At 35.5% G+C, this 26997-nt stretch overlaps 1 protein-coding gene across 1 annotated transcript; it reads right to left on the bottom strand.

Annotated features, from left to right (window-relative positions):
- Window positions 1-527: 527 nt before the first annotated feature.
- On the bottom strand, window positions 528-26372 carry LOC117326485. The gene is given in 32 exon segments (XM_033883235.1): window positions 528-2394; window positions 3245-3379; window positions 3856-4095; window positions 4638-4734; window positions 4736-4872; window positions 5008-5244; window positions 5904-5970; window positions 6339-6457; window positions 7455-7679; window positions 7894-8067; window positions 9683-9809; window positions 10181-10261; window positions 10554-10667; window positions 10916-11094; window positions 11393-11507; window positions 12036-12133; window positions 12753-12792; window positions 13336-13451; window positions 15018-15245; window positions 15962-16126; window positions 16677-16800; window positions 17604-17690; window positions 18907-19017; window positions 19780-19958; window positions 21815-21926; window positions 22255-22377; window positions 22722-22876; window positions 23048-23156; window positions 23542-23672; window positions 24619-24828; window positions 25422-25521; window positions 26296-26372. Coding segments are annotated over 32 exon segments (4293 nt in total). The 5' UTR covers window positions 26302-26372; the 3' UTR covers window positions 528-2242.
- Between the last annotated feature and the right edge of the window lie 625 nt (window positions 26373-26997).

The raw sequence follows: 26997 nt of genomic DNA, 5'->3' as shown, positions 1-26997 counted from the left end.
ATGCGACATGGTATTTTGATTGTTATAAATATAGCAACTTTCATTCATGCATTAGCAACTATGAAGAAGTTAATCCCGAGACAACGTTTGATTTGGCCAGACTAGGAATTTTACCTTGAGCAATGACTTAAATCTTCGTGCAAGGAATGCCCTTTTCTTTCACGTGGTACACTGTCTTGGAAACGGGACCCGTCGGGCATGGGTAATGTTGTTTGTGTTTAATATCAACAAGCACCATGGTAATTAGAAATTGATGGAGTGTGCCAAGGAATAGACACTATCGATGATCTCGACTTTTATATGAAACATTTTATCATTGAAGGGAGCAGCCGATTTCTTAATAAATGTTATACATATTCCGATGTTTGCAGATAATCTCTTTTTATTTCTGACCGTATTTTCTCTGATTCAAAGTACATGTAAATTTTGATAGTGATATTAGTTTTTTTTAAACAAAAATAAAAAAGCAAATGAATAAGTTATTTCATACCAAAACGTATTGATAAAGCAAAATATAAGACATTATAAAAACATTTTCCAAATTCACCTTTATTATTTCATAACAACAAAATGACAACAATGGATGGAGATTTTCACTACGTAATTTACAGCTGTTAAATTCATTTTACAGTCATTTTCATTATTCTCATAGTTTTATGCTCTTTGCTTGCTAAAAGATTATTGAACATTTTATCTGTTACAAGGAATTAAACACTCTATATTAAGTAGGTTATACACGTCCATTTAGGAATATAAACAGAAGCATGTCTCATGTTTACGATGTTTAAGAAATTCCACAACATCTTGACTGGAACAAATGTAATAATGAAAGTGAAAGACATTGTAGGATACGTACAGATACATGTAAACGAGAAAAGAAATAGTGTACCAGATTCCGCGGTCTTCTGATTTGTCCCTTTCATTGGACGATGAGTCGACCAAAAGAAGTTGTGAATCAGAAGACGTTCTTCTACTGAATTGAAAATATCAAATGTTTACTTTTTGGTTAATAAAAGGTAGTATTATCACCAATGTCTTTTTAGTTAATGTTTTAGTCAAGATCGTACAGAATTCGAACACATACAGATGTCTCAAGCTTATGTAGGCAAAAATAATTGTTAGATTTGAAGATAGTGTTTTCATGATAAAATATTGAATTTACGAATGAAACATTAACAATTTTGTTGAAAGAGCTACGCTGCGAGATTTACAAGGTGGCACATGGAACATATACTTGGAGGAATATTAGTCTTGATTTGACACCGAAACGCTGATAATAATTAACACCTAGCGGTAAGTGACAATTTCAATTTTGTAAAATAAATTTCATATAAAATCACAGCTTCTGATTACCCGGAATAGAATAAAATATTATAATTATTTATATTTCAAATACAGATGATCGACCAGCCTTGGTTTCATCAACATTCCCTAAAGAAATTCACTAACTTAATATTTTCTTTGGGAAAGCATTACAGAATTTAAGAAAAGTTCGCTAGCTAAGATTGTTTTCAAGTCCAATAATTTAAAAAAAAAAATAAAGTTAAATAATTTCATTAAGTTAAGGAACGTTGATGGAATCGGGACTAGAAAAGAAACCACAAGAAAGTATCAATAAACTAATATTTAAGCAATGGACAGTGGTTTTAATGTTGTTAAAGACGATATGGCAGCAAGATGTATAGCGAGCAAATGCGATGGAAGGTTTTCATGCTGCACTTGCCCACCAAACATTTTGCTGCCATATCGACTATAACAACATCAATACTTATATTTACATTGACTTACCATTTTCGTCAATTTTGAAAACTGAACCATCAAAAAATTACCGCCTTCTTTTATTGTCACGTGACCCACTGGGTGTTATAGCCTGAGGCATTGGGTGTGATAAGCGTCAGGTGGTAACTGCCTCTTAACATTGTGTCAATGAAAAAATACGGAGCATATGAAAATATCGTGATATGAACACGAGGAAATGTCATGATAAGAAGCTATGGAACACAGATAATGATAAACAAACAACATTAATACCACGAGATTATGATCATAATGTGAGATTAGCCAGAGGTCTGATTTTGTCGTACGAAAATTTCCTTTTTGGACCCTCCCAAGTTACTGGACTTTAATCTGAAGCCAAACTACGGAGAAATAAAAACAAGGGATAAGTTATATTAAGTTTCGTACATACTTTGCGTTGAAACACTCAGGTTCCAATGAAAAGAAGTATATATAGAGCTAGTTTCTAACTCAGTTCATGATCATCCTTTACAAAATTAACACTCATGCCATCTTTTTTAAGTTTCTTTTCCCTGTAGCTACGAAACAGTGTCACCAACACAGCACCAAGGACCAGTCCTGGGATGAACACACCGAAAGCTACACCCACCAACGCACCTGTGAATTAAAAAAAAACCGGATGTAACGAATTTCCAATGATCGGACACAATGCAATCCTTTTTGAAAACTTAAATTTACGATAATAATTAGATTGAATTATCTAGATCTATCTTCATAACGTATGTATCACGACGGTTTCCTGATACTGCCTTGTTGAAACACCTAAATGTAACCATGAGGGCACAAGCAGGATTCCCGATAATAATACTAGAATTTTATATACAAACATAACGAGAGGCCCATGGGCCTTAACGGTCATCCGATTCTTGACCCTTGCTCTACAGTAGTATACATACTCATTAGCAAGTATAGTGGTACATTTGGCCATGGTGGGCATTTCGGATTTAGGACCAACCAGAATAATAACAACACTTGGTCAGGACCAGCTCAAGATCATTGAAGCCAAGTTTGAATTGTATACCACCAGTGGAACTGGAGAAGAAGTTTAAAATGTGTTTTCCAAGATGATTGTCATGGCCGAAAAATAACAACACTTAGTCAAGACCATCTCAGAATCATTTCTGATAAGTTTGAGCTGTTTCCCACTGGTGGAACTTGAGAAGATGTTTGAAATAGGTGTTATTCAGGAAAACCATGATTACGCCATCATAATCTTGAGAAGTTTGAAATGTGAAAAGTTTACACGCGGCGCATGGCGCATGGCGATCGACGACGGACGAAACAGGATGACTATAGATCATGGTGGCCCTTCGGCTCAGATGACATAAAAATATAGTTAATCGTGAGCATACCCTAGAATTATCTATAATAAACACTAGTCAGAATCATTAGTAAAGCACTTGTCAATATAGACTTGCATTAGAATCATCGAGGCAAAAGTACTTACCGGCACCAGCACTAGAGGAGCTGGTATCAGTATTGGAAGAAGAATGGATACAGCCAGTACCCGGATTATTTCCGGGATTGTAAGGTCCTAGGGGTGGCAGTATGTTTGAAGGTTTCGACCCAGGGAAATATCGTCCTGTAAATAAAAGGAGTATGCTTTGGATTTTGGACGAATGGACATGAAGATATTGCAGCCGATTAGCAATTTACAGTATAAACTATATATTACTAGATACTCAGAAAACAAAACGGTTTTGATACTAGGGTATGGCCAATATGACATGCTCGAATCTATTTTACTTTTCAGACCAAATCCCACTGTTCTGTTTCTGAGCAAAGCCTTTATATATACTAGAGTGATACCAACATTTACCACCAGTCCCATTCGGCTAACCTCGGCCGATTCCGGTACCCTTCATCAAAAGTACGGAATCGGCCGAGATGTGAAAAGTGCACCAGTCCAGGTACAGGGGTTAATGAATGTACCCATTCATAATAAATAAAAAGCATTAACACATTTTACCAGGTCTTACGAATAAAATTATTATACTATCGATTAAATTAGGACAGTATACTAATTATCTAGTACTCGGTGGAGATCACAGTACTTACTGGAATAAAGACTGCAGTTGGCACTTTTGACAATCGTTCCTGGGGGAGCCTGTCTGGGACTATGATTATGGATCAAACACGTGCTTGAGTTACCACAAAATTCGAAACTTAAACAGTTCATGTTCTCCTCCTCAACACATGATCTGGCACATTGTTCTGCAGACACTCCTCCCATTAGTAATGTCGACCCGTAAATCATCTGCTTCTCCCCGCTCTTCTTGAAATCAAACAAGTACTTTTCTGCCATGAAAAAAAATTAACATACACATATGGTTAGGACGTATACATTTCTTTTATATAAGTATTTTAATATTCAATAAAGAAGTCAAGAAGTCAGAGGAAGGAAATCTTCATAGTTTGATGTATAACAGTCCATATACTATTTACATAATGATAATTCCATTCCCCAATATTCGACAAAGTAGATGATTAAGCAGTTCTTATCAACGTGGATATCTAAGAAATAGCTGAATTCATAATATATTGACAAGATGTTGTTTGTCGTCAACCAAAGACATATGGGCATATGAACGTGTTGTGCCATTGTAATGTAGGAGATGTCGATTTCTGACAAGTACTGACATGCAACATTCAATAATTTACAATGAAGAATGGTTTACAACATAATTGCTTTTCATTTCACTAGGTATTATCGCAATGAAGAGATATTTCATAGAAATTAATTGAGCAATTTAGTCTGTGAGAGCTCTTTTTAAACATAATGTTATGACAGGTGCCCTGATGCATTACTGATAATTCTATAAGATTAAGAACATACGTACTTGAGTAGTGGTTACATTGATGCGATGCTGTGAGGAAAGAGCTGGGAACATCTAACGTATGTTTTCTCCTCAGCAAACACGACTTCGAGCTCGCACAAGTAGTCAAATGACTTACACAACGTGTTCATAGTACACTTCTGGGCACACAAATTGTCGGTTTTCACAGTTAATGCATTAGTAGTTGCCACTTTTAACACCTTTCCAGGTAGCTCGTCATAGCTGTCTAAATACTGACCTAAAAAATAAAACGATACTATTCGAGTACTTGCGGTAATAACACTGTAAACATGGTAAAACTATATTTTCCTCTGACTTTTTAATAAACACATGTCTCGTTCTTAAAACTGTTGAAATACGACAATATACGTACGTGAAAAAAGATCACAGGCAGAGCTGTACTTGACCTGTTGGAGATTGTCATCAGGATGTGTAGCGCTAAGTACACAGGTCTCCGAGTTATAACAGTAGCTAAAGGACTGGCAGTCAAATGTATCCTCCTGGAGACATGCAACGGCACAGTCGTCGACGGCCACCCGGGTCTGTTCACCGTCACTTGGTCCCGACAGAATGCTGTTCTTCATCTGATGAAACCTGGTCAGGACCCGGCCTTTAAATATTCAGACGAAACTGATGTAAACCAGAGACCATTTTTGATACAAATGATTCATTAAAATACCAAACATTAAGGACGAGCAAAAATATTAATCGGCAAAAGTATTAAAAGCTGTTACTGATAAGTTTGCTTACTAATACCAGATATTGGAATAAGTAAAGCATGCTTGAACACTGGTCAAATTTTCCAAAAACATCGATTCCGGATCAAGTAGTGTATAGATATTTAATACCTATACAATGATATTTTTGAAGAAAAGAAAACGTGTGAACAGACATGTTTCTTGTCAGAAATCTTCTAATGGTCATCTATGTTGTTGGGAAGTTAATCGCGACATGATTCTAACGACCTTTTTCATCAAACATGTATTAGCTTATTTTGTTTTTGTTCCATCCGCTAGAAATTATGTAAATTATTGCTTTCACAGATATATTGCTATCCATTCTGTATAAGGCAACGAAATAATACTTTAGGGATATTTCAAAAGATGTAGTTGCTGGACCCAAGAACCCAATTTACCATCTCATACAATCCCAAACAATCCCATTTCATACACAACATGTAGTAAACATGCTACATTTAATTCCAAATTGCGCCTGAAGAAGAAAGGGTGCTAGGTAGTTATTATTGATAAGATTAAATCAGGATTATACCTGTCGGTTGTTGTCCAGTTGGTCGAACAATGTCATCACGAATTGAAGATGCAGAATATATTTTTGGCTGAAAAAGAAGAGGCTGATCCCTACAGGACTACAGGTTATGCGTTTGTTACCTACAACATCTTGTCAACTCCAATGGCTTTGGATGATTATGATATAGCCGAGGTACAATAGTACCTTCGTATGTATATCAACACACCAAACAATATTTGCTAAAAAGTTTAATATGTATATATCTGTTTTGCGTTTCGTTATATCTGAAACAGATGAGTTATACTTTTTATAAGCAACTGAAAAAATAGCTATTAAAGATATATTTCAATACCGTGTGATTATTTTATTTTAATTTTGAAATTTTAAAAATTCAATTTGATACAAAAGGAAAGATGTACAACATTGCTCATGTCTGAACTAATCTTTGTGGTTTACCGTTACCATTTCACCATTTGGTATGGTGATATTAAACTTCCCTGTGTAGACAGCATTCTTCAGTCTGGTATAGGCTTGCTGTAAGCTTGGACTAGGTATCGTACTATCCTGAACAGTTCCTTCAACATAAAGGTTATACTATGAACATATTTGTTGATGCTTGGCTATTCACGAACATACATAGTATAATTTAAATCTTAATGAGTCAATATATCTTTCTTTTTGTTTATTAATTATCAGATGGTTTTTTAACACCGCCTGAATTACTTTTCATAAAAGAATGGTGACGACAGATCGAGATATACAGACCATGCTGAAGTAGAGTAACAGGTAAGCTAAATGGTGCTGCGAGTATTGGGCATCGAGTGAGTTTACTTGCGCTGCGATAACAGAGAGAGTTGAGTAATTTTAATCAACTCATGCGAGAGCAGAGAGAAACAGGCGACCTTAATGGTGCTGCGATAGTATTGTGTATTAAGTGAGATTCATGGCGCTACGATAACATATGTGTTGAGTATTATATAGATCATAGTGAGTCCCAATAGCGCTGTTATAACATGATAATTGAGGAGCTCAGTGGCGCTGCGATAACAGGGGTAATTGAGTAGCCTCACTGGCGGTGTGATAACAGAGATAATTGAGTGAGCTCACTGGCGGTGTGATAACAGGGATAATTGAGTGAGCTCACTGGCGGTGTGATAACAGAGATAATTGAGTGAGCTCACTGGCGGCGTGATAACAGAGATAATTGAATGAGCTCACTGGCGGTGTGGTAACAGGGATAATTGAGTGAGCTCACTGGCGGTGTGATAACAGAGATAATTGAGTGAACTTACTTACGCTGCGATAACAAACATTGTTAAGTAAGATTATAGAGACCAAGCGAAAGAAGAGAATATTAAATAGCATTGCAATGGCAAATGGTATTGGGTTGGATTTCTGGCGCCATGATTTAGTATTTAGTGTGCGAGCTTACTGTAATGATGTAATGCTAGTTTTCATTGTCTGAGCTTACAAGTGCTTCGAAAACAGTGTTGAGTGAAATCACTGGATTAGCTTTAACAAAGGTAAATGATGGCAGCGACACTAGACGGTATATAGAGGAGTGTGACTTACTTGAGTAGTGGTAACAGGTGGTGTCGACGTTAACCTTCGCTCCGTCCTGGCTGTGGTTCTTGTTAAGGAAGCAGAAGTTGGCCTGGGGGCAGTAGTCAAAACTATTACAAGGGAACGTACTGAGGGAACTACAGAGGTCCGCACAGCTTTTAGGCGTGCCAATGTTAGGGAAATTAGCATCAGACTTGTGGGGTGTGAATGTTCCAGGCACCAGGGTGAAACCAGCTATAGAAAAACCACAAAAAATCATAAAGTCAGCCGACTATCATCGTCATACTGGGATACTAAACTTCTAATTCATTGTCAATATCAGAGAAATTTCATTCTTTACAACTACTATAGCATTAAGTTAATTTGATAAATGTTGTAGAAATTAAACTATATGATATAAAGTTTACTGACAAAAACACCCGTTTCTGCCGCTTATGTTTACATTTACCTAAGAAAGAGTTCCTGGCGAGGAGAGTGCTTGTTACGTAGATATTGTCGTCGTCGTAATCCACATGTGTCCCCTGGAAACGGATGACGGAAGCATTCGTGGCTTCAGCCATGTTAATCTGAGACATCAATGTGAATATCTTTCTGTAGATGTCCAGGAACGGATGGAATTTTCCTACAGCACATGTAAAAGCATGTTTAGTCCACACCTGCATGAAGGTTTTAATTTCCAGTTTTTAGAGTCATAATGCATTAGATATATAGAAATATGATAGATCAGGGGGTTGGTGGTAGGGTTAAATATTGGTCGAAATCTATCAGTGTTTGGATATCTATGAACCGCTGGGTCAAAAGGGTATTTTAAGACTTAACTATGGAAATAATTATCATATACAACTTTACAATTTCATTTTTATAGCTAGCTGGAAAAAAAATTGAAGAGTTTTGATTAATGTTTACGTCCAGGGCGAAGATCAGAATAAAGTTTGTTTCTATGCACCATTTTAAATAATTTTAAAGTGAACTTTGAACCAGAATTTGGTCTAAAACAGTGGCAGATTCTTTTCCAAATATAAACCGACCGCAAATCCTTGATCAATCATATTTCTCTTTAATGCATCATGGCACTATAAAAATGGAATTTTTGATTCCAAACATTGATTGATTCCGACCCCCACAAATGTTATTAAAGATACTAATAATAATTTAGTAATAAACAACACAGAATGGTCCATACCTATGGTGTGAACATTTCTATTGCACATGGTGAACTGGTTATACCGATGTGATGCATTATACGTGAACTGCAGGAAACAGAGGGATGTTGTGTTGTGGTTGATAATCGAGGTCCCGAGAAAGCCAGTGCAAGCATTTAGTATTTTGGTATATTATTACGTTATAAATACAATACAAGGTTTTACTGTCGGGATGGCGTGTTTTATGGTTGTCAGTGCATTAAGGACTCACACAACTAAATAATTTACTATATGTTATTACTAGTGACCCCATCCCTTTATTCGCTCGTTTGAAGTTCAAATGATGTGAAATTTATATCAAATTAAAGTTTGAAGTTTTTTCTATCGGATAAATGTTGTTATTGTATAGGTTTAATGGCATATTAGAGCACACGGGTACTCGAAAGACAATAACCCTGACATTAACAGTACACTGGGGAACCCAAATCTGGGAATTCTCGCCTTTTTACACCTCGAATCCTACGCCATTCTATTTTCAGTTGGAGTGTATATTTTTGATTTTCCAAACTACAAGAGCCTACACTTTATTCTCGTATATAGAATGTACCCATTTCATATGTTATTTACTCAGGAAAACAGCTACAAACCTAAGAAACACATTTTCCTTAGGGACTTGGTTCCGGTGAAACACCAGCTGTTTGGCTGATTTAGTTGTGTGAGTCCTTGAGTAAGTGTCCCGCTTTGAGCTTGATATATATATATATAGAATGTAACATCTTTTAGCATATTTCAGAAACTGACCCTGGATAATTGAATAACTTCTTATATCACAAAAATTAATTACATATTAAAAGTTTGTGCTTCTGGAGATAATCTTCATTAAAAATCATAAAAGAAACAGGACCAACCACGGACAGAGGACCTGCCACCATCATTATTTCTATATTGGACAGCCACGGTTGCGAGTCGTTAATGATCGAGTTCAATTTTCCCCCTGAAAACTGAAGTTGCTTAAACACGAAAAGCTAGTGGTAAGAGTTTGTGAATGAGTGTTGGTAGGCTGTAACAACAGGTAAAATCACGGGAAAATCTAACCAGGAAACTGTATTTGAAAATGGTGTTGATTGGCTTCTGAGAAACATTTCCTGACATCAAAAATTGAAAGATCTGGATGTGATACTTCCTCAAAGTCAAAGAAGTCGTATGCCAGAAACAGTCCTTGCTGTAGAGAGAGAAAAATATATCATAAATAATTCCTGTTTGGTTATTTATACATGTATTACTTTCACAATAAAATAAAATCGTAGACCTGGGATTAAAAATATATCTATATTCTTAGTTAAATCCATTATCTGGCGTACACTTGTTGTATGGGAAATGAGTATTGCACGCAGTAACAATATCTTCGTTACTTTTACCAGATATGCAGACTTTTCTTAGTATGGTACAATATTTGTCTCGTACTACATGCTATACGTTGGTATTCTACTGTCCTGTCCATTTACATGTTTTACTGTATCAGTATAGTTTTGTAACACTGTACCCTTGACATTTATCTACAATGTATATAATTTAGCCTATAATATATCTAACCTGTATGACAGTGATTTCCATGCGGACAGGTTGAGCAAATGTCAGGTCCCTTGAATCTTCGGGCACTTCTGTCCAGCCACCCTATGCATAAGCGATTTTTTTTTACAAAAGTGCCATTACTGTGTCAGAAACAATCAGAAATTGCAAGGATTATAACGTAAACTATGCATTTTTCATCACTGAAAATCAGCTTTTGGAAAAATATAGATATTCCTCATTTATTACTGGTGTTATCTCAACCGAGGACGAAAAGTGTTCATAAACAAAATAAATGTCTGTCTTATACTCAACCGATTTCACATATTGAAATCAGAAACCGTGTTGATGTTACCTGGAGGAAAAAGTAGCTGATGAACGCCGTGTTGATATTTACCTGGAGGAAGAAGTACCGGATGAGCGCCGTGTTGTTGGTAAACGATAGGCCTGGCATACTGAAGTTCTGTACCAGGGATTCGTAACCGCTGCAAAGTTGGTCCCGTACCGTTTTCTAGTAAACAATTTTATCCACGGAAATTGGTTACGTGCTACCGGTATCGTAACCACTCTTGAATAAATGCGCTACTTAAGTTTGCTTACTACGTATTTTTTTTTTTCGATTTTGAGTTTTGTTATATTGCAATCAGGATGTATGTTTAAAAACATTTGAAATGAGCATATTTCAGTAGAGTTGAGTCCTTTATTTGTTATAGTAATATCTTGGAGCACTGCTATAAAATGATATTATTGATATATTACCTGTCCAATAAATTTATAGTTATCAGATATATGGAAAAACTCTAGCGGACTCTTCATCTGCACGACAATGGCTCCATTCTTCAGTACTGACTTGGGGTCTAATTCGCTATCGATACCGGCAGACCCTATCGGCAACACGGTACAGTTCTCAAAGTCCCTGTCTATGTTATAGGCCACACCTGTAACAGAAATACACTGTAAGCACAACGGGCAATAATTTGTACCAGAGTACAGTTCTCAAAGTTACTGTTCATGTTAAAGGCCACACTTGTAATAACGGTATACTGTCACTAAAACGGGAATTGATTAATACTGCAGTACATGTCGATGTTAAAGCGACAGTTAATATATGTATGTCTCTTTTGTATGTGATAAGACCTATCTGAAAAAGCCGTAAAACATTAGTGCGGAATAATATATGTCTTATTGTAGGCTTAAAACACGCATGGTATGGGCCACACTAAATGGTATACTTACCTGTGTTGAAGTCGTGAATGAAGGTCATTGGATTGGTGGAGTAAAACGGTGCTCTTGGTTGGTAGGATTGATGGTAATCGTAACGTACAAGTTTATAGGAAGAATCATACCATATCTGCAGACAGGAAGTTGACGGTATCAGTGAAGAACTGTACTGATCATGACAGAGATGGAAGCTTTCTAATTACTTCCATTCGGATTTGAAACCCAGTTAGCTTATTTTACTGATCCGACTAACACAGTTAAATGTATTTTTCTTACTTGAACTATTGTTTTTTAAGGACTTACGTCATACAAAGTATTCGTCCATGTATTTATGAATTGCAGTAGAATTTTGTCATAGAAGCACTGATCAAGTGATAGAATGATTTGCAAGGGTTATACTTAAGTCATAAAAATCATTGAGCTTATATTTGACGGGCTTGATGAACAAAACTTGACCTCGGAATGAAAAAAAGCTCTTGAATTCCAGAAGTCAGACTTGATCAATTGCAATATTTCCTCTAAGAATAAGAAAACGTAACAAAAGGAATGCTAAATCAAAGACGCATCAAAACGCACAAGGAAAATAAGTCAAATGGTATCGGAAGATAATTCAAATTCCCCTTTATGTTAACTATTATGGAGATACAAGTTGACTTACTTTGGCACTGTACACCTCGGCTATGCTTGGTATTGTGACTTCCATACTGTAGGAAAACTGGCCCGATAATCTGGGCATTACTACAGGGGTGATCAAACCTGTAATACAGATAGTATAACTTCATGATACAGGACACAAAATAATACAGATTCTTAATATAACCTTAATACTAACTGGAATACAATATACAAGGAGAACGGGCCCCAGTGTTAAGAAAGAGTGAGCGGGTCCGTTCCATCGACTTAACTTGTATAACTGATAAATATAATAGATAAAATCAAATTGATAATATGTTCTGAGGGAGATACCCGAGGTTGGGCATGAAAAACCGAAACACATACTGATAACATGATCAAAATATGATTTCTACCCAACAAATAGAATGAGTTAATGATGAACACAATGGAATTTCATAGATCTGTATCCTTCCGAAATTATAAAAATTCGGGGCTAAATATTGAAAGATGTAGAAGCTTCACTGTTACTCTCAAGAAATGGAAAGTTGACGATCGGTTACGTGGCAAGAGAAGCTATTAGTATTGATGCGAGACACGGGAAATTATCATCATAGGATACCATTGATGATAAATAATTATTGATGTGATACCGGTATCATGAATAGCTTCCACAATAAATTCATTATATTAAGGCTTTAAGATATATTCCATTGCTAAGATATATTATAAATATGAAGGTTCATATCGGATAAAAACTTACCTTGTTCAACCTGTGTATCCACAGCCACGTATTCAACCATCTTCAAGATAAACATAAAATCAGTAAACTTCATCACAAATGTAAATGATATGTACAAGTAAATAACGTAAGCACGTGTAGAATACCGGTATGTGTTTTCTCTTGAAGGAGAGAAAAAGAATTGTGAAAAATAGCGGCAATAGTGTTGTTTCGTGAAATTAAAAATATACTCGCCCACAGTTTTCATCAAACAACTGTTATCGTAGGTTTAAGCAGTTTTCCCCTGTTTTCTCAAAATGTTGAATAAAAAAGAGGTTTATTTTCCCCGAAATTATGAAGCGGATGTTTTATAGTTTTTGTTATTTTTCATTGAATCAATTATTTGGGATTTTATCCTATCCCCGATAATAGAACGCCTTTAAATAACCATTTACTGAGCGTAAGGAATACATGTCTGCTTCTTGAGAAACACTGTGGGACACGTTATAAACACTTTTAAAACATGAAATCCACAATTTGCCTGTACGATACGATTCTGTTTTACAGGTACAAATGTAATACCTACACTACGACAATGTTTTAACTGGAAATATTAATGTCCTACCTCGCCATTGTCCTCCTGAATCTGAAATACCAGTTTTTTATTGTAAACAGCAAGGCGGAGAGCAGCGTATGCATCCAGCACAGTTACCTCGGGTAGACGTGGACCATTCACATTTCCTGGAAATCATATATTATAAATTATATATATTCTAAATTGTGACATCGTCTCCTTAAGTACAATGTTACAACGTTCGCTACGCTTGTTGTTTGCGGATGGTAGTATGGACTTTAGTAGTTCGAATTAACCGGGGCCACTGATTTATTTACCTGTATAGGATGCGTTATTGCAAATATAAAAAAAGAAAGTGAATATCTGTGAGAATAAATGTTGTTGTGTTGTGAAAACTTATTTTCATCTGGGGTAGCATTTACGTTATAACTGGATTTCTAAGTTTTTCATATCGTTATAAGAGCTGATTTCATCGAACAACACTCACAAACACTTGATAATGCGAGGAAATTGAGAATCTCTAATGTGAGTGTTTGTTGAAGTGAATAGAGTAGAGATTATGGACCATATTATGGATGTTATTTGAACTTGAATTGCAGAATATTCTGCTGTCAGTAAAAACTACCAACTGAAAATTTATTATTATCCATTCGTCATTCGCTCTATTGCTGCCAAAATCAAGCTATGAAGAAAACATCAGAATGACCTTCGTCCCATCTCGGAACGGGTAACTAGCAAGAAAAAAAATCCTCAAATAAAGAACGTTTCATCAATGGTGAAATTGGCTGTAGTAAAACCATCACCCAGTATTCTGATATACATATTACTTCGTAGTTTTTTTTCAAAATAAGTTCATAAAAGGATGAAAATATTTTCTTTGTATTGCATCAGATATGTTGAAAAGATGCATTTTCATTTAAAGTAATGTAAAAGCCGTTATTTTCGACTTTTTGAGTAAAGAATAAACGTAATTAAACTATATACTGCTTAACTAATAACAGTAACTAGTAATAGAGGAAATTATTGTCGGATTCATAGTTTGCGTGAAAAATACCAGAAATGTGAAAATTTGAACTACCAAGAGAGAAGCATACATTAGCGTATACTATATAAATTTTGATATAGGTGGCAAAGTTTTCATTTCCAGAAAGAACAACCGAATAAAATATTCAAAAATAACACAAGTCAGGTTTTGATTGGTTATGAAGTCGGTATTGACGCTCATCCAATTACCCATTCGTGTAAACTTTTTTCAATTCCATTCTTCACTCAGTTGGTCCATTGCCAACAAATAATAATAATGATCGATTGAAAACAAGAATATGCTTGTGTATATATTTATACAATACTAAAGTTGCATACTTGTGTCACACTATTACCACCTTCCAAAAGGTTGAGCTTTCTTGTTATCTTTCACATATCAAGTAACGAAACAATCCTTCCCGAAAAAATTACATCATGCTCCGCAATTATATTTGTTGTACAATTTTTGGTCTTGTTACGATCATTTTTAGGACGTTGGTATTTTTTAATATTATCAGTTTATATTTGTTGATGTTAATTCTTTACTCATGGCGCTATTTTCTGTATTTTTATGACAAGCAGGTATACGATGTCGACAATGTAGCATCTTAAAAGAATATGTAGATAAAATATTTACTCAAGTGGAAATATGCCATCGTTATTTTTTCAGTAATTTTCTAAGAGTTGTATATTCCATCACAGGTTCTTACTGGAGTAATGAGAGCAGGCACTCTGTATTAGTACGGCAGTCCCGTCACCAATGTGACTCCGGCTTAGCCGACAGGACCCAGTATCCATCGGGCAGTAATCAAAACTGTTACACGTAAAGTTCTGTAGGTTTACACAAAAGGTGGCACACTCCATAGGAGACGTAGTCTTTGGAATCACCATATCGTCATGTTTCTCTATCTCACGTCCATTAATATATGTAAATTGGGCTGAAATAGCAAACAAAGTGACATATACAATGATTAATTTCTAGTCTTCACATTGTCACACTTGTTTACCAACATTATTTACAGTATCAATGCTTTCTTGCCCTATGTTCGGTAAATGATGCACAATCAGCCCAATTATTGAAAACGAAAATTAGATTAGTATGAATTGTTAAAATTTTAAAAAGTTTACTTTACTCTGTAAAGCTTGAAAAATCCTATTGATACAGTGGTTGATTCTATTCTATTTTATCCGTCTCAAAAAGATACTTACCCTCAACAAAACATCAAAATCATTCTTAACTAATCACGTTTATTTTTGTCCAATTTTATTTTTGTCCAATTTTATTTTTGTCCAATTTTATTTTGCTTTCACTGTGAAATCATCAGTAACTTCTTTATATCATTCCTTTTTATGAACACTGTTTTTAGAAGTCTAAGAATGTGGGTCTACACTTAAATGTTCGACTTCATAGTTGATATAACAGCCAAATTAGAAAAATAATAATATATTATCGATATTATTTCTCAATTTTTTTGAGCTATCACAACTTTTTTACATGTATGATAGAAGTTACCATATATGATCGTATCTGAAAATAAGTGATATACTAAGTATCTATTTAAGCCTATCTATAGAATACGTCAGGTGCCAATGCTACTCGTATCAATAAGTAATACAGCAATATCCGGTGAAGGTCATTCAGTACACTTCATACCTGTAGCTGGAGTCCTGTCCAGCAATGTTGCTTTTAGAAATACGTCTCCTACATCGTAGTCGACGGAGACATCTTGTATCCGTATAGGAGACACGCTCATTGTCTCAGCAATCAGCAGTCGTGTCTTTAACTTAAACACGTCGGCTGTGTCCTGCCTGTATAAAGCTGTCGAAAATCAAAACAATATTTGTTAATGAAATCCACATAAATATTATTTATAAGTACATTTTTAAAATGTTTCTTACGATGTTAGTCTGACTAATTTACCTGACGCAGATAATACAGCAAAGGCAAAACAAACAAACAAATAATATGTTATTGTTAAAAATAGATTGACGTCTGGGCCCAGTTCAAAAGGTGATTAGCTTAATCACTTGATTATTAAAAATTGCATTTCTCCTTTACTTCAAGTCATAATAAATCCTTCAAAATAGGTAGGTGTTATAGTTTAAGTAAATTTTGTCAAATAAGTTTTACCAGAAATTAATTTATCAAAATTTTGATATTGTTGTTAAACTGTGATTAGCCTAGTCACCTTTTGAACAACTGGGCCGTGGAAGTTCATAATAACGAATATTACAATTTTAGAGAAACATACTAAGATAATAGCCAGTGCCTATATGATTTGAACGCAACAGCTGTTGAAATTTGGTTTATATAACCTTTCAGGCGTTAAGTTACAAACGATTTTAACGATCAGCTATTATATACATACCAGGGAAACGTACGTTGAAGCGGAATTTGGATTTTGGGGGATAACATGATGAGATTTGAAATACGGAGAGGTCTGGGTGGTTATTGTCAAAGTCTATGATGTTATATACTCTGTAGTAGTCAGCCTGAAAAGATAGGAAAATGTGATTTTGGGCTATATTAATATGATATACATTGTTGGTACACATAATACATATTAATTTTGTTATAAAAGTCTTAAATTTTGAAGTTCATATGTAGAACATTTTTAAGTTACATGTTAAAGTATCATTATGTGAATTCATTAATACATTAAGTATTCAGTCTTTAGACCTCAAAACCAGAAACAAGTTCTCTAGTAGATTTAAAGGTATTGTGATTGGGAAAAAGATTTTATATAATACAAACCACAATGTATATAATGTAATAAACATTATAATTAAGAGTCATTTTTTCTACCTTACATAAATCACTTTCCTGACACATATAGTTGCACTCAGTTATGCAAGAAGACACAGAGGGTGGATAAAATATCCAGTCGAGAAATCGCTGCACCACCCAGACAAAACTTACACGAAAACACCACAGCATTATATTATTAAATTATTAAAGGACTAACAGATAATACCGACATGAAAACGTCATTTAACTTACACTGACTACACAAAAGCAAACTAAAACGAAACCGATTTCCAAGGATACCTATTAAAAGTACCAGGAGTACAACACTATGAAGTAAGAGTATAAATGTTTCGGAAGGGTAAGCGTCTTCTTCCTCATCAACGACACACGCCAATTCTAGGTCAAATATGGGTTACGTTGTATCCACACAATTATTGAGAAACAGGCATGAAGTCTACAAATAGGACACACACAATGCAAAATAAATTCAAATAAAAAATAAGCGGAGGTAAATCCCCAGGCTAACATTTCAGACAGGATAACTTACCCACGTAGTGTCACTGCTGACGGTTATCGTTACGGGCACTGACTCGTCACTGTTAGTGCCATGATTGGGAACATCATACATCTCTCTCTACAACAAAACCCACTCATTAGAATAGATACAACATAAGGCTAAGAAATATTGCTCCGTTCTTATGGAACATGTATTAAATATTAACATTCATTCAAGGTAAAGCTTACTTAACAAACATACAGTTATATAAAACTTCACCTACATTTTATTTTGTGTATGTACAGCCTGGAAGGGGACCTGCTGTTAGTGGAAGGAAAACCACTAGAGTAGGTTTCAAATGATACATAGTATCAGTTACTATAGCGTGCTATAAAGTTACACACTTACAGTCAGGTAGAAGATAAAAATACGTGAAAAAGTGTAGTGATAGATTACGTATTTATGATATCTGTGGTGTAGTAATAGACTCTGAGCTTACAGTCCATTAGATGGTGTCTGTGGAATTATATTAGACTATGAGCTGACTGTCCATAAGATGGTGTCTGTGGTATTATAATAGACTGTGAGCTGACTGTCCATAAGATGGTGTATGTGGTATTATAATAGACTATGAGCTTACTGTCCATAAGATGGTGTCTGTGGTATTATAATAGACTGAGCTGACAGTCCTTAAGATGGTGTTTGTGGTATTATAATAGACTATGAGCTGACAGTTCATAAGATGGTGTCTGTGGTATTATAATAGACTATGAGCTGGCAGTCAACAAGAGGACCTTAATGTTTCATTGACAAAGATTATGTACTTACATGAGTTATTGTTATTAACAATGATTATTTCTTGTTTCCCTAATATAGTCATCACCGTGCGTATTAACAGTTAGACATGTGTCGATGTTTTTTTATTGAATCAGCTTAGCATTTTATGCCAGGTTTAAGTGATGAAGACATCATATTTACAGCCATGAAGAGATCATCTATAGTTTCTGTGGTAAAGACTATTTTTACACCCAGGAAGAAAACGTCTATGGTTTTAGCGATAAAATATATATATATATTTACAGCAAGGAAGAAAATCTCAATTGTTTGAGTGATAAAGACTATATAATTACAACCAGGCAGGAGACGTCCTTGATTTAAGCGAGAAAGACTATATCTTTACAGTCAAGAACAAAACTTAGATGGTATTAGTGATAAAGACTATTTACTGCCAGGAAGAAAACCTCAATGGTTTTAGCGATAACGCCTATATTTACACCAAGCAAATAACTATTTGGTTCAAGTGGCAAAGAGTAGATTGTATTTATTATTTTACCGATATATACCATATACTTACAGCCAGGAAGAAGATTTCTATGGTAGTATTGATTGGCTGGTCCACACCTTCCACATAAAAGTTAGTCACTTTTGAGGAAAACACATTGCACTGCATATCACGACATGATCTCTGGAAAAAATAGTACTCATTGGTTTAAATCGTTAACAAATTACAGCTCAGTAAATTCATATTGAGAATCATAGTGTGCCATATCAAATAATTGACTCAAGATAATCTACTCAGGAAATGGACTCCGTTCATTCGTTTAGCCACGTCTTCTCGAGACATGATATTTACCCGTGTATCTCCATCATTCTACAGCAACATTGGGATGATAACATACATTGTAATTATAAATTAAAGTCACGAGACATGACATCTGCTAGTGTATCTCCGTCCTTCTATAAGAACATTGGGATGATAACATACATGTAATTATGAATTAAATTCATGAGACATGGCATCTACTCGTCTATGTCCATCATTCTACAGGAGTTGAGATGATAACATACACGTAATGATAAATTAAATTCACGAGATATGACTTCTACCCGTGTATCTCCATCATTCTACAGGAATTAGGATGATATCATACATTGTAATTACAAATAAAATTCACGAGATATGACATCTACTAGTTTATCTCCATAATTTTATAAGATTATTGTGCTGATAACATACATTGTGATTTTAAGTTTAATTGAATTTACCTGTGCATCTCCATCATTCTACAGCAACATTGGGAATATAACATACATAGTGGTTATAAATTTGCCTGTTGCAGTCAATCATCATAAGTAAATATGTTTCTGACATTTTGAATAGCATACATTCGTGCAAATTTTGCACAAATTCTAAGGAAAGAAACAGAACATGTGGTACCAAACTAACCTGGCCAACGAAAGTGAAGTTTTTGTTTACGTTGAAGAGTTGAAGGGGGTTCTTCATTTGGAGCAAGAAACTTGCATTGTTATGTAGGAGTGTCTGATTCTCCATGACACCAAACGTGGCGTTGTCTAGTGCAAAAATTGAACAGTTCCCCAATATATTGTCCTTCAGGTACCTCACACCTAAAAGTCAAGCGAGGAACATTGTATATGAATCATTGTATAGAAACATAGACGGACTTATTGATTCATTTTACCAGTAACGTTTTGACAAGTTATATAAAAAGTAAGTACATGAACCATAGTAACCAGCAATGGTTTGACTAGGCTTCCTTAATATTGGTCTAAAATAGTTTTAAGTTATACGGATCTTATACAGAAACTGTTTGCTTTCCTTACCAGTTACGCTAAACTACAACAATTATCTTCTAAACACATATTTTTATTTTTATTCTTATATCAAAATTACAAAACGCTCTATTAATAGCTTTAGGTTTATTGATTTACCCTGCATCAACAGATGAAACAAACATAAATAATTTAAATAAAATATTATAACAAAACCCGTTCTTAAGGTAAAATCTCAATGAAATCTGGTAACTGGTAAATTTTAATGATGATAACAGAATGTTTATCACTTATTATCATGTTGGTAAACGGATGTATCTGTGAGGGACCGGGTTTTGTGTAAGTGAAATTAAATGTTTATGAGTTACCTGGTAATGTTAGTGAACTTATATGTCTGTGAGTTACCGGGTAATGTTAGTGAACTTATGTCTGTGAGTTACCGGGTAATGTTAGTGAACTAATGTCTGTGAGTTACCGAGTATTATGTAAGTGAATCAATATATTTATGGGATACCGGGTATTGTGTAAGTGAGCTGATATGTTTGTGGAATATCGAGTATTGTGTAAGTGAGCTGATATGTTTGTGGAATATCGGGTATTGTGTAAGTGAGCTGATATGTTTGTGGAATACTGGGTAATGTTAGTGAACTTATGTCTGTGAGTTATCGGGTAATGTTAGTGAACTGGTATGTCTGTGAGTTACCGGGTAATGTTAGTGAACTGGTATGTCTGTGAGTTACCGGGTAATGTTAGTGAACTTATGTCTGTGAGTGACCGGGTATTGTGAAAGTGAAGCAATATATTTGTTGGATACCGAGTATTGTGTAAGTGAGTTGTTATATCTCGGAGTTATCGAACATGTATAAGTGAACTGAACTCTTTGTGGGTAACCTGGTATTGTGTAAGTGATCTGATATGTTTGTAAGATACCGGGTATTGTGTAAGTGAGTTGATATGTTTGTGGGATACCGGGTATTGTGTAAGTGAACTGATATGGATGTGGAATATCGGGTATTGTGTAAGTGAACTGATATTTTTGTGGGATACCGGGTATTGTGTAAGTGAACTGTTATGTTTGTGGAATACCGGGTATTGTGTAAGTGAGCTGATATGTTTGTGGGATACCGGGTATTGTGTAAGTAAGCGGATATGTTTGTAAGATACCGGGTATTGTGTAAGTGAGTTGATATGTTTGTGGAATACCGGGTATTGTGTAAGTGAACTGATATGTTTGTGGGATACCGGGTATTGTGTAAGTGAACTGTTATATTTGTGGAATACCGGGTATTGTGTAAGTGAGCTGATATGTTTGTGAGATACCGGGTATTGTGTAAGTGAACTGTTATGTTTGTGGAATACCGGATATTGTGTAAGTGAGCTGATATCTTTGTGGGTTAGCGGGTATTTTGTAAGTGATCTGTTATGTCTGGGAGTTCCGATATTGTGTAATTGAGCTGTTATGTTTGTGGGCTATCATGCTAATGCTGGTATATATTTGTAAGTTATTGTGCTAGTGAGCTATCATGTGTGCGAGTAATTGTGTCAATGACTTCCGTTTGTGTGTTGTTATGGCGAACGTGAGCTATACTTTTGTCAGTTATTATATGTTTGAGTTTCAGCGTTAGCGAACTGTTAATGAATTTATCTGGGAAAGCTGTTTTACTTTTGACGTATGTTTGTGATGATGTTACCTCCGTTGAAGTCGTCTATCTGTGTTATGGGGTTGATGTTATAGAAGGGTGGACCTAGCCTTAATGGCCGATAGTCTATCCTCACAAGTCGGTACGCCTCATCATACCACACCTGTATTAATCATAACAATTATATAGAACGTGGCAAAACTATTTCAAATGTTCACAATTATAGAAGTATTTATTTTATCTTGCCTCGCTACGTTTGAATATGTGAACCTACATGTCATGTTTTTTACACTTAAAAGACGTCTACTTTAAACTTATATATTGTTTGGTTAAGTCCTCAGATCCAATTTTTGTGCCGTTATATAACGTATATTCTTGAATTGCAACAAAATACTTAAACTTAATAAACAAAAATGAATGAGGTTTTCTCAACAAAATGTAGACATAAACTAAGAGTTTTATAGTAGATAGTAATTAATGCACAAACTTACATCGGCAGAAGTCATGTAGCCGTCTTCAGGGGAGACAATCTCCTGTCTGTAGTAGAACTGCTTAGGAAGGACAGGCATGCGCTGGACCTTTTGACGCCCAGCACATATAACTCCTGCTGGTGTCTGGTGAGAAAACAAAGCTTCCGAATTGATAGTTGTATACGTCTATCTAGCTGTCAGTTTTAATACAATTTTATTCCATTAGTAATGTACATTACATCTGAACATTTAAACCAATCAATACGTGGAGAAAGCTTCAGATGTCGCTATTTATGTAATATGTTGGGTGTGATCTTTCGCTGAAAATACGAGAAATGCACGAAGAGCAATCGATGTATGCTTTATCGAATTGAACATTTACTTAATTTGTTGAATGGTGTGTAATAATTCAAAAATATGGAAACATATTGCAGGTGTATGCCATGGAGTTCTGATAATTAGTATCCTGTGTACTCCACTGTAGTTACCTGAAACTGTAAATCGCCTCCACTAAAAGGTTTAAAGGCATAGTAGTCATATATATGATGGAATTCCTGTGGTCCGCTAGGCTTGATTAGGACACCTTTAACGTCAGCTCGCACAGGTACTGTCACAAAGTCTGACGAGGTCTGCCAAACAGGATCTATGACAATATGGAACAAGTATGGGTGAATTCTATTTACTTCTCATTATTAAATTACTTTTTGTGTACAAAATAAATGTTTAATATACCGACTGAGATGAACACTACATACATATACTTAAAGGCAGTCGGGGGAACTTTTGAAGGTAATAATTGAAGGTGTCTATATACCTGAGAAGTAGTAATCGACAGTGAAGTTGGCGTCTTTCCTGGCCCAGTACAAACATGCCTGCCAGTGGTCAACAAGTATCCCCCGTATAACGTCTTTACCTAGATATTTCTGCAGGAAAAAAATCAAAATAACATGAAACTGAGTACACGCATTTCTGTGTTAGATCAGAACTTGAACACTCTCTGGACATTTAAGAAAAACAACCTCAAGTTAGAGAGGTGTTTTTAATCTCTCCAATGACTACCAAAGATCTGAAAATCGTTTTACTCACATTATTTAACTTTGTAGGAGTTCGCCAGTATAATCATTGGTTTACCCGATTACGAGGGAGAAGTCAGAGCGAAACAGTTTATTTCCCTACCAAACGAAAATAAATCATATAGACAAAATCAGCACTAGATATCACAATAATTACTCGCTGTCCGTATTTATCATTTCGTTATGTTGTGTTAACATCTCATATCTGAGCAAATAGATTTCTATTATCGATTACCTCTCCGAATGTTTGACCAAACTTAAGGGCGGTGTTACTCGACATAATATGTTTGTATCCGTCCGAATCCTCCACACCAAACACGTCAGCATACTCACTGTCCGATAGAGAGGACAGTTGACATATTCCATCTGGATGAGTAAAATAAGGTTTAACTGTCGGAAGAAACATGTGTAAACGCTTCTTCGAACCTACAACCTTAAACTTGCAATACGAAACACACAAAGTAAAACGTAAATTACTGTATCTTTTTTATGTCTGGCATTTTAAATGATAAAACATTTCCTCGGTCCATTTTCAGTCTGTACCAATGCATTGTGTTGGTGACTTGTTAGTTATTACCATATAAATGGCTGATACAGCCTGCTACACTTATCAGAGCGTCCAGTAGAACCTAAATAGTATGTTTCGGACTCCGTAAAATGTTGTGTAACTCTTGGAACTGAAAGGGTATAAGTATATTAACTTAAGGTTTTGATCCCCCAAATTCCTGTGATATAGTTATTAGATGACTGAAGGGTCAACTGACCACCCTGTATTGTGGGTAATGTATTGATACATATGTACTGGCCCTAGGGTCAACTGACCACCCTGTATTGTGGGTAATTTATTGATACATATGTACTGGCCCAAGGGTCAACTGACCACCCTGTATTGTCGGTATTGTATTGACATATCATATGTACTGGCCCTAGGGTCAACTGACCATCACGTATTGTCGGTATTGTATTGACACATATGTACTGGCCCAAGGGTCAACTGACCACCCTGTATTGTGGGTATTGTATTGACACATATGTACTGGCCCTAGGGTCAACTGACCATCATGTATTGTTGGAATTGTATTGATACATATGTCCTGGTCCTAGTTTCATTTACACTCTTTAAGTTAAGGAAATTATTTAAGTTAAACATTTTCATATAAAAGGATTACAGAATTTGAGAAAATGTCCTTAATCAGATTTTCCCTTAAATTTCATAATGCATTCCTATGGAAACTTTAAAGTTAAGGGATACCGCTAAGTTAAGGAATATCAATGAAACCTGTTCACCGTACAAATTACCATGGATACTTACCTCTTACATAGTACAGTTCATTGGTTTCATAGTTAAATATGATGCGAGTTTCTTTGCCGTTTTTGTTGGTGTCGAGAGCCGCCCTATTGCCCATATTGTCGAAGTATTCCAGGACGTCCATAGTCGTGTTCATCTCCATCATGTTCACCTCTAGGTTTGACTGGAAGCTGCTGGGCAGTTCTGGTAAACTGGGAGCATTGCCAGGGACACCTGGCGATAAAAGAAAACGGTCAACTGGCCAACACACCAAATGAACAGCTTTACAGTTCACGACACACAACTAACGGGTGAATTGTCAACACCCAAATAACTTATTTTCAAATAGTCAACACATTACTAAACAAGCCAAACATCCATATCAGCTATACAGATAGGATGATTGCTATGACTAACAAGAGTCTGATACCCCATAACAGCGTTGCCACTGCACACTAAATATGGTTTCCGTTTTCGTAACAACGAAGCAACAACAACCACAACAACAACAACGAAATTTTTTGAATAAGGAATCGAATGAGGGATATGGAGTTTGTATGTCACAGTAAATTATCTACTCCAAAGCATGTCTGAAGTGCCAGGATTTTGTTGGATATATGTGTTTTGTTGACCAGTAAACTACCAAGGTTACGATAAATTTATATTGTAAGATCAAAAAACTATTTGCGACGAGACTAAAAGAAATAAACACGTGCTTCGGAAATGTAGAGATCTTCCACTCCAACGACTACATCCAACATATTAATATAGATAAACAATAATGTCACGTTCTCTATATGAGAACCGAGGAAGACACCATAACTTACTTGGGTATGTCGCCATCCCATTAAGGGCGTCACAGCTGTGTCCCTGCTGCTGAAAACTCGCCGTCCCCAGCACGGAGGCCATTACAATCACGGACAGCCACTATGAAATATAGTTTTTTGTGATAAAACATTCTGGTCGAGTTAAGCTAGGACTCTGGAAGGGGTTATATCATGATGTATATACTTTTAAAACACTGCTCATTAACGGGTTAACAAATAGTTTTTTCAAGAACAGGATCCGGTTTACAATTTCATTTTTTAATACAGCACCTTCCCGGAGATTGTGTATTGGAAACACGGGCACACGTTACGGTGTATGGCAGGGGGGGTCTTGTTTAGTATTGTATACAAATGAGGTAGGAACTATTTTGTCTACCACCTCACTGATTCTGACAATTTCTGTACGAAAATTATTTGATAACTTAGAAGCTAAAGCTGGGTTATACGGGGTATTATTTGATAACAAATAAGGTTAAAATTAAATGATACGGAGTATTGTTTGTTAAACAATCAAGTTAAAATGAGGTTACACGGAGTATTGTTTGATAACTTAGCGTATAGTTTACATCAAAGAAAATATACAATATGCATATGTATGCTAATACGCCGTGCAATATTTAAGTATTATAGTATTCATATCTAAAATGTTTTAGAAAGTGCATTGTATGATTATATATTGCTTGACAGGTCGTTTTATTACAGATGTTCGGTTACCATCTAATTATATATGTTACGTAAGTAGGACGTGCCCGGTAGTCGAGTAGGTACCATTGTGTTCTGAGTACATAGTAATACAGTGTAGTTATTAACCAAGCCAGTATAAATATATAATACATAATTAACGTTAGTTATACCATCTCGTCCCCGTACTTACCTCCATCGCTATTGCTGGTTAGACAGGGGTGTTTAGATGGTAGCCATTAGAACAATGGTTATCGTGTCACTCATGTGTACCTGTATCACCTGTAATCACAGGTATATGCTATCTATAGGATGTAGTCTGTCGGGTATGACATAGTATCTGATGGTTTATCACTGCAGACTGATAGAGGGGTCAAAGTTTATAAATAACAAAATGTTACTGTTGAGTTATTTCAATTAAACACCAATGTGAGTTGTAAAGGCTTCTCGAGATCATGGTGGAAGGTTTATTTCGCTAATGTTTTATTCAGACGCGACTTGAATGAACTCAAGAAAATGTGGGTATCGCATTTTCCGGCAAACTGTTCTATATATCTACTAGCCTACTCAATGACTTCTTGGGAGGATGGAGCGCGGCTACCCAGAATGGTGTCCTCACTGTAACGTAACAACGCTAGACGACACGTAATGATTGTATGACGTCATATCTAACGATCATCTGATTGGACTTGTTTCTTCTCAAAAACAAACGTGGTTAGAGAGTTCGTGTGTGCTGATCCTACAGGATTTCCGTTCATTGATATCTCGTTATATTTCATAACTAGAGCTAATCAATTCCAGTGCATAACTGTTTATCTTAATTAGAATTTAACAAATGTTTCTCCAAAACTGTCGACATTTACTAATTTATTGAAGTCACTTGAAATAGATTCAA

The sequence above is a fragment of the Pecten maximus genome, chromosome 4 (genome assembly GCF_902652985.1).
Source record: "Pecten maximus chromosome 4, xPecMax1.1, whole genome shotgun sequence".
NCBI classification, from domain to species: Eukaryota; Metazoa; Mollusca; class Bivalvia; order Pectinida; family Pectinidae; genus Pecten; species Pecten maximus.
Note: the sequence above shows the minus strand (reverse complement) of the source record. Positions and strands in the feature narration are given on the sequence as shown.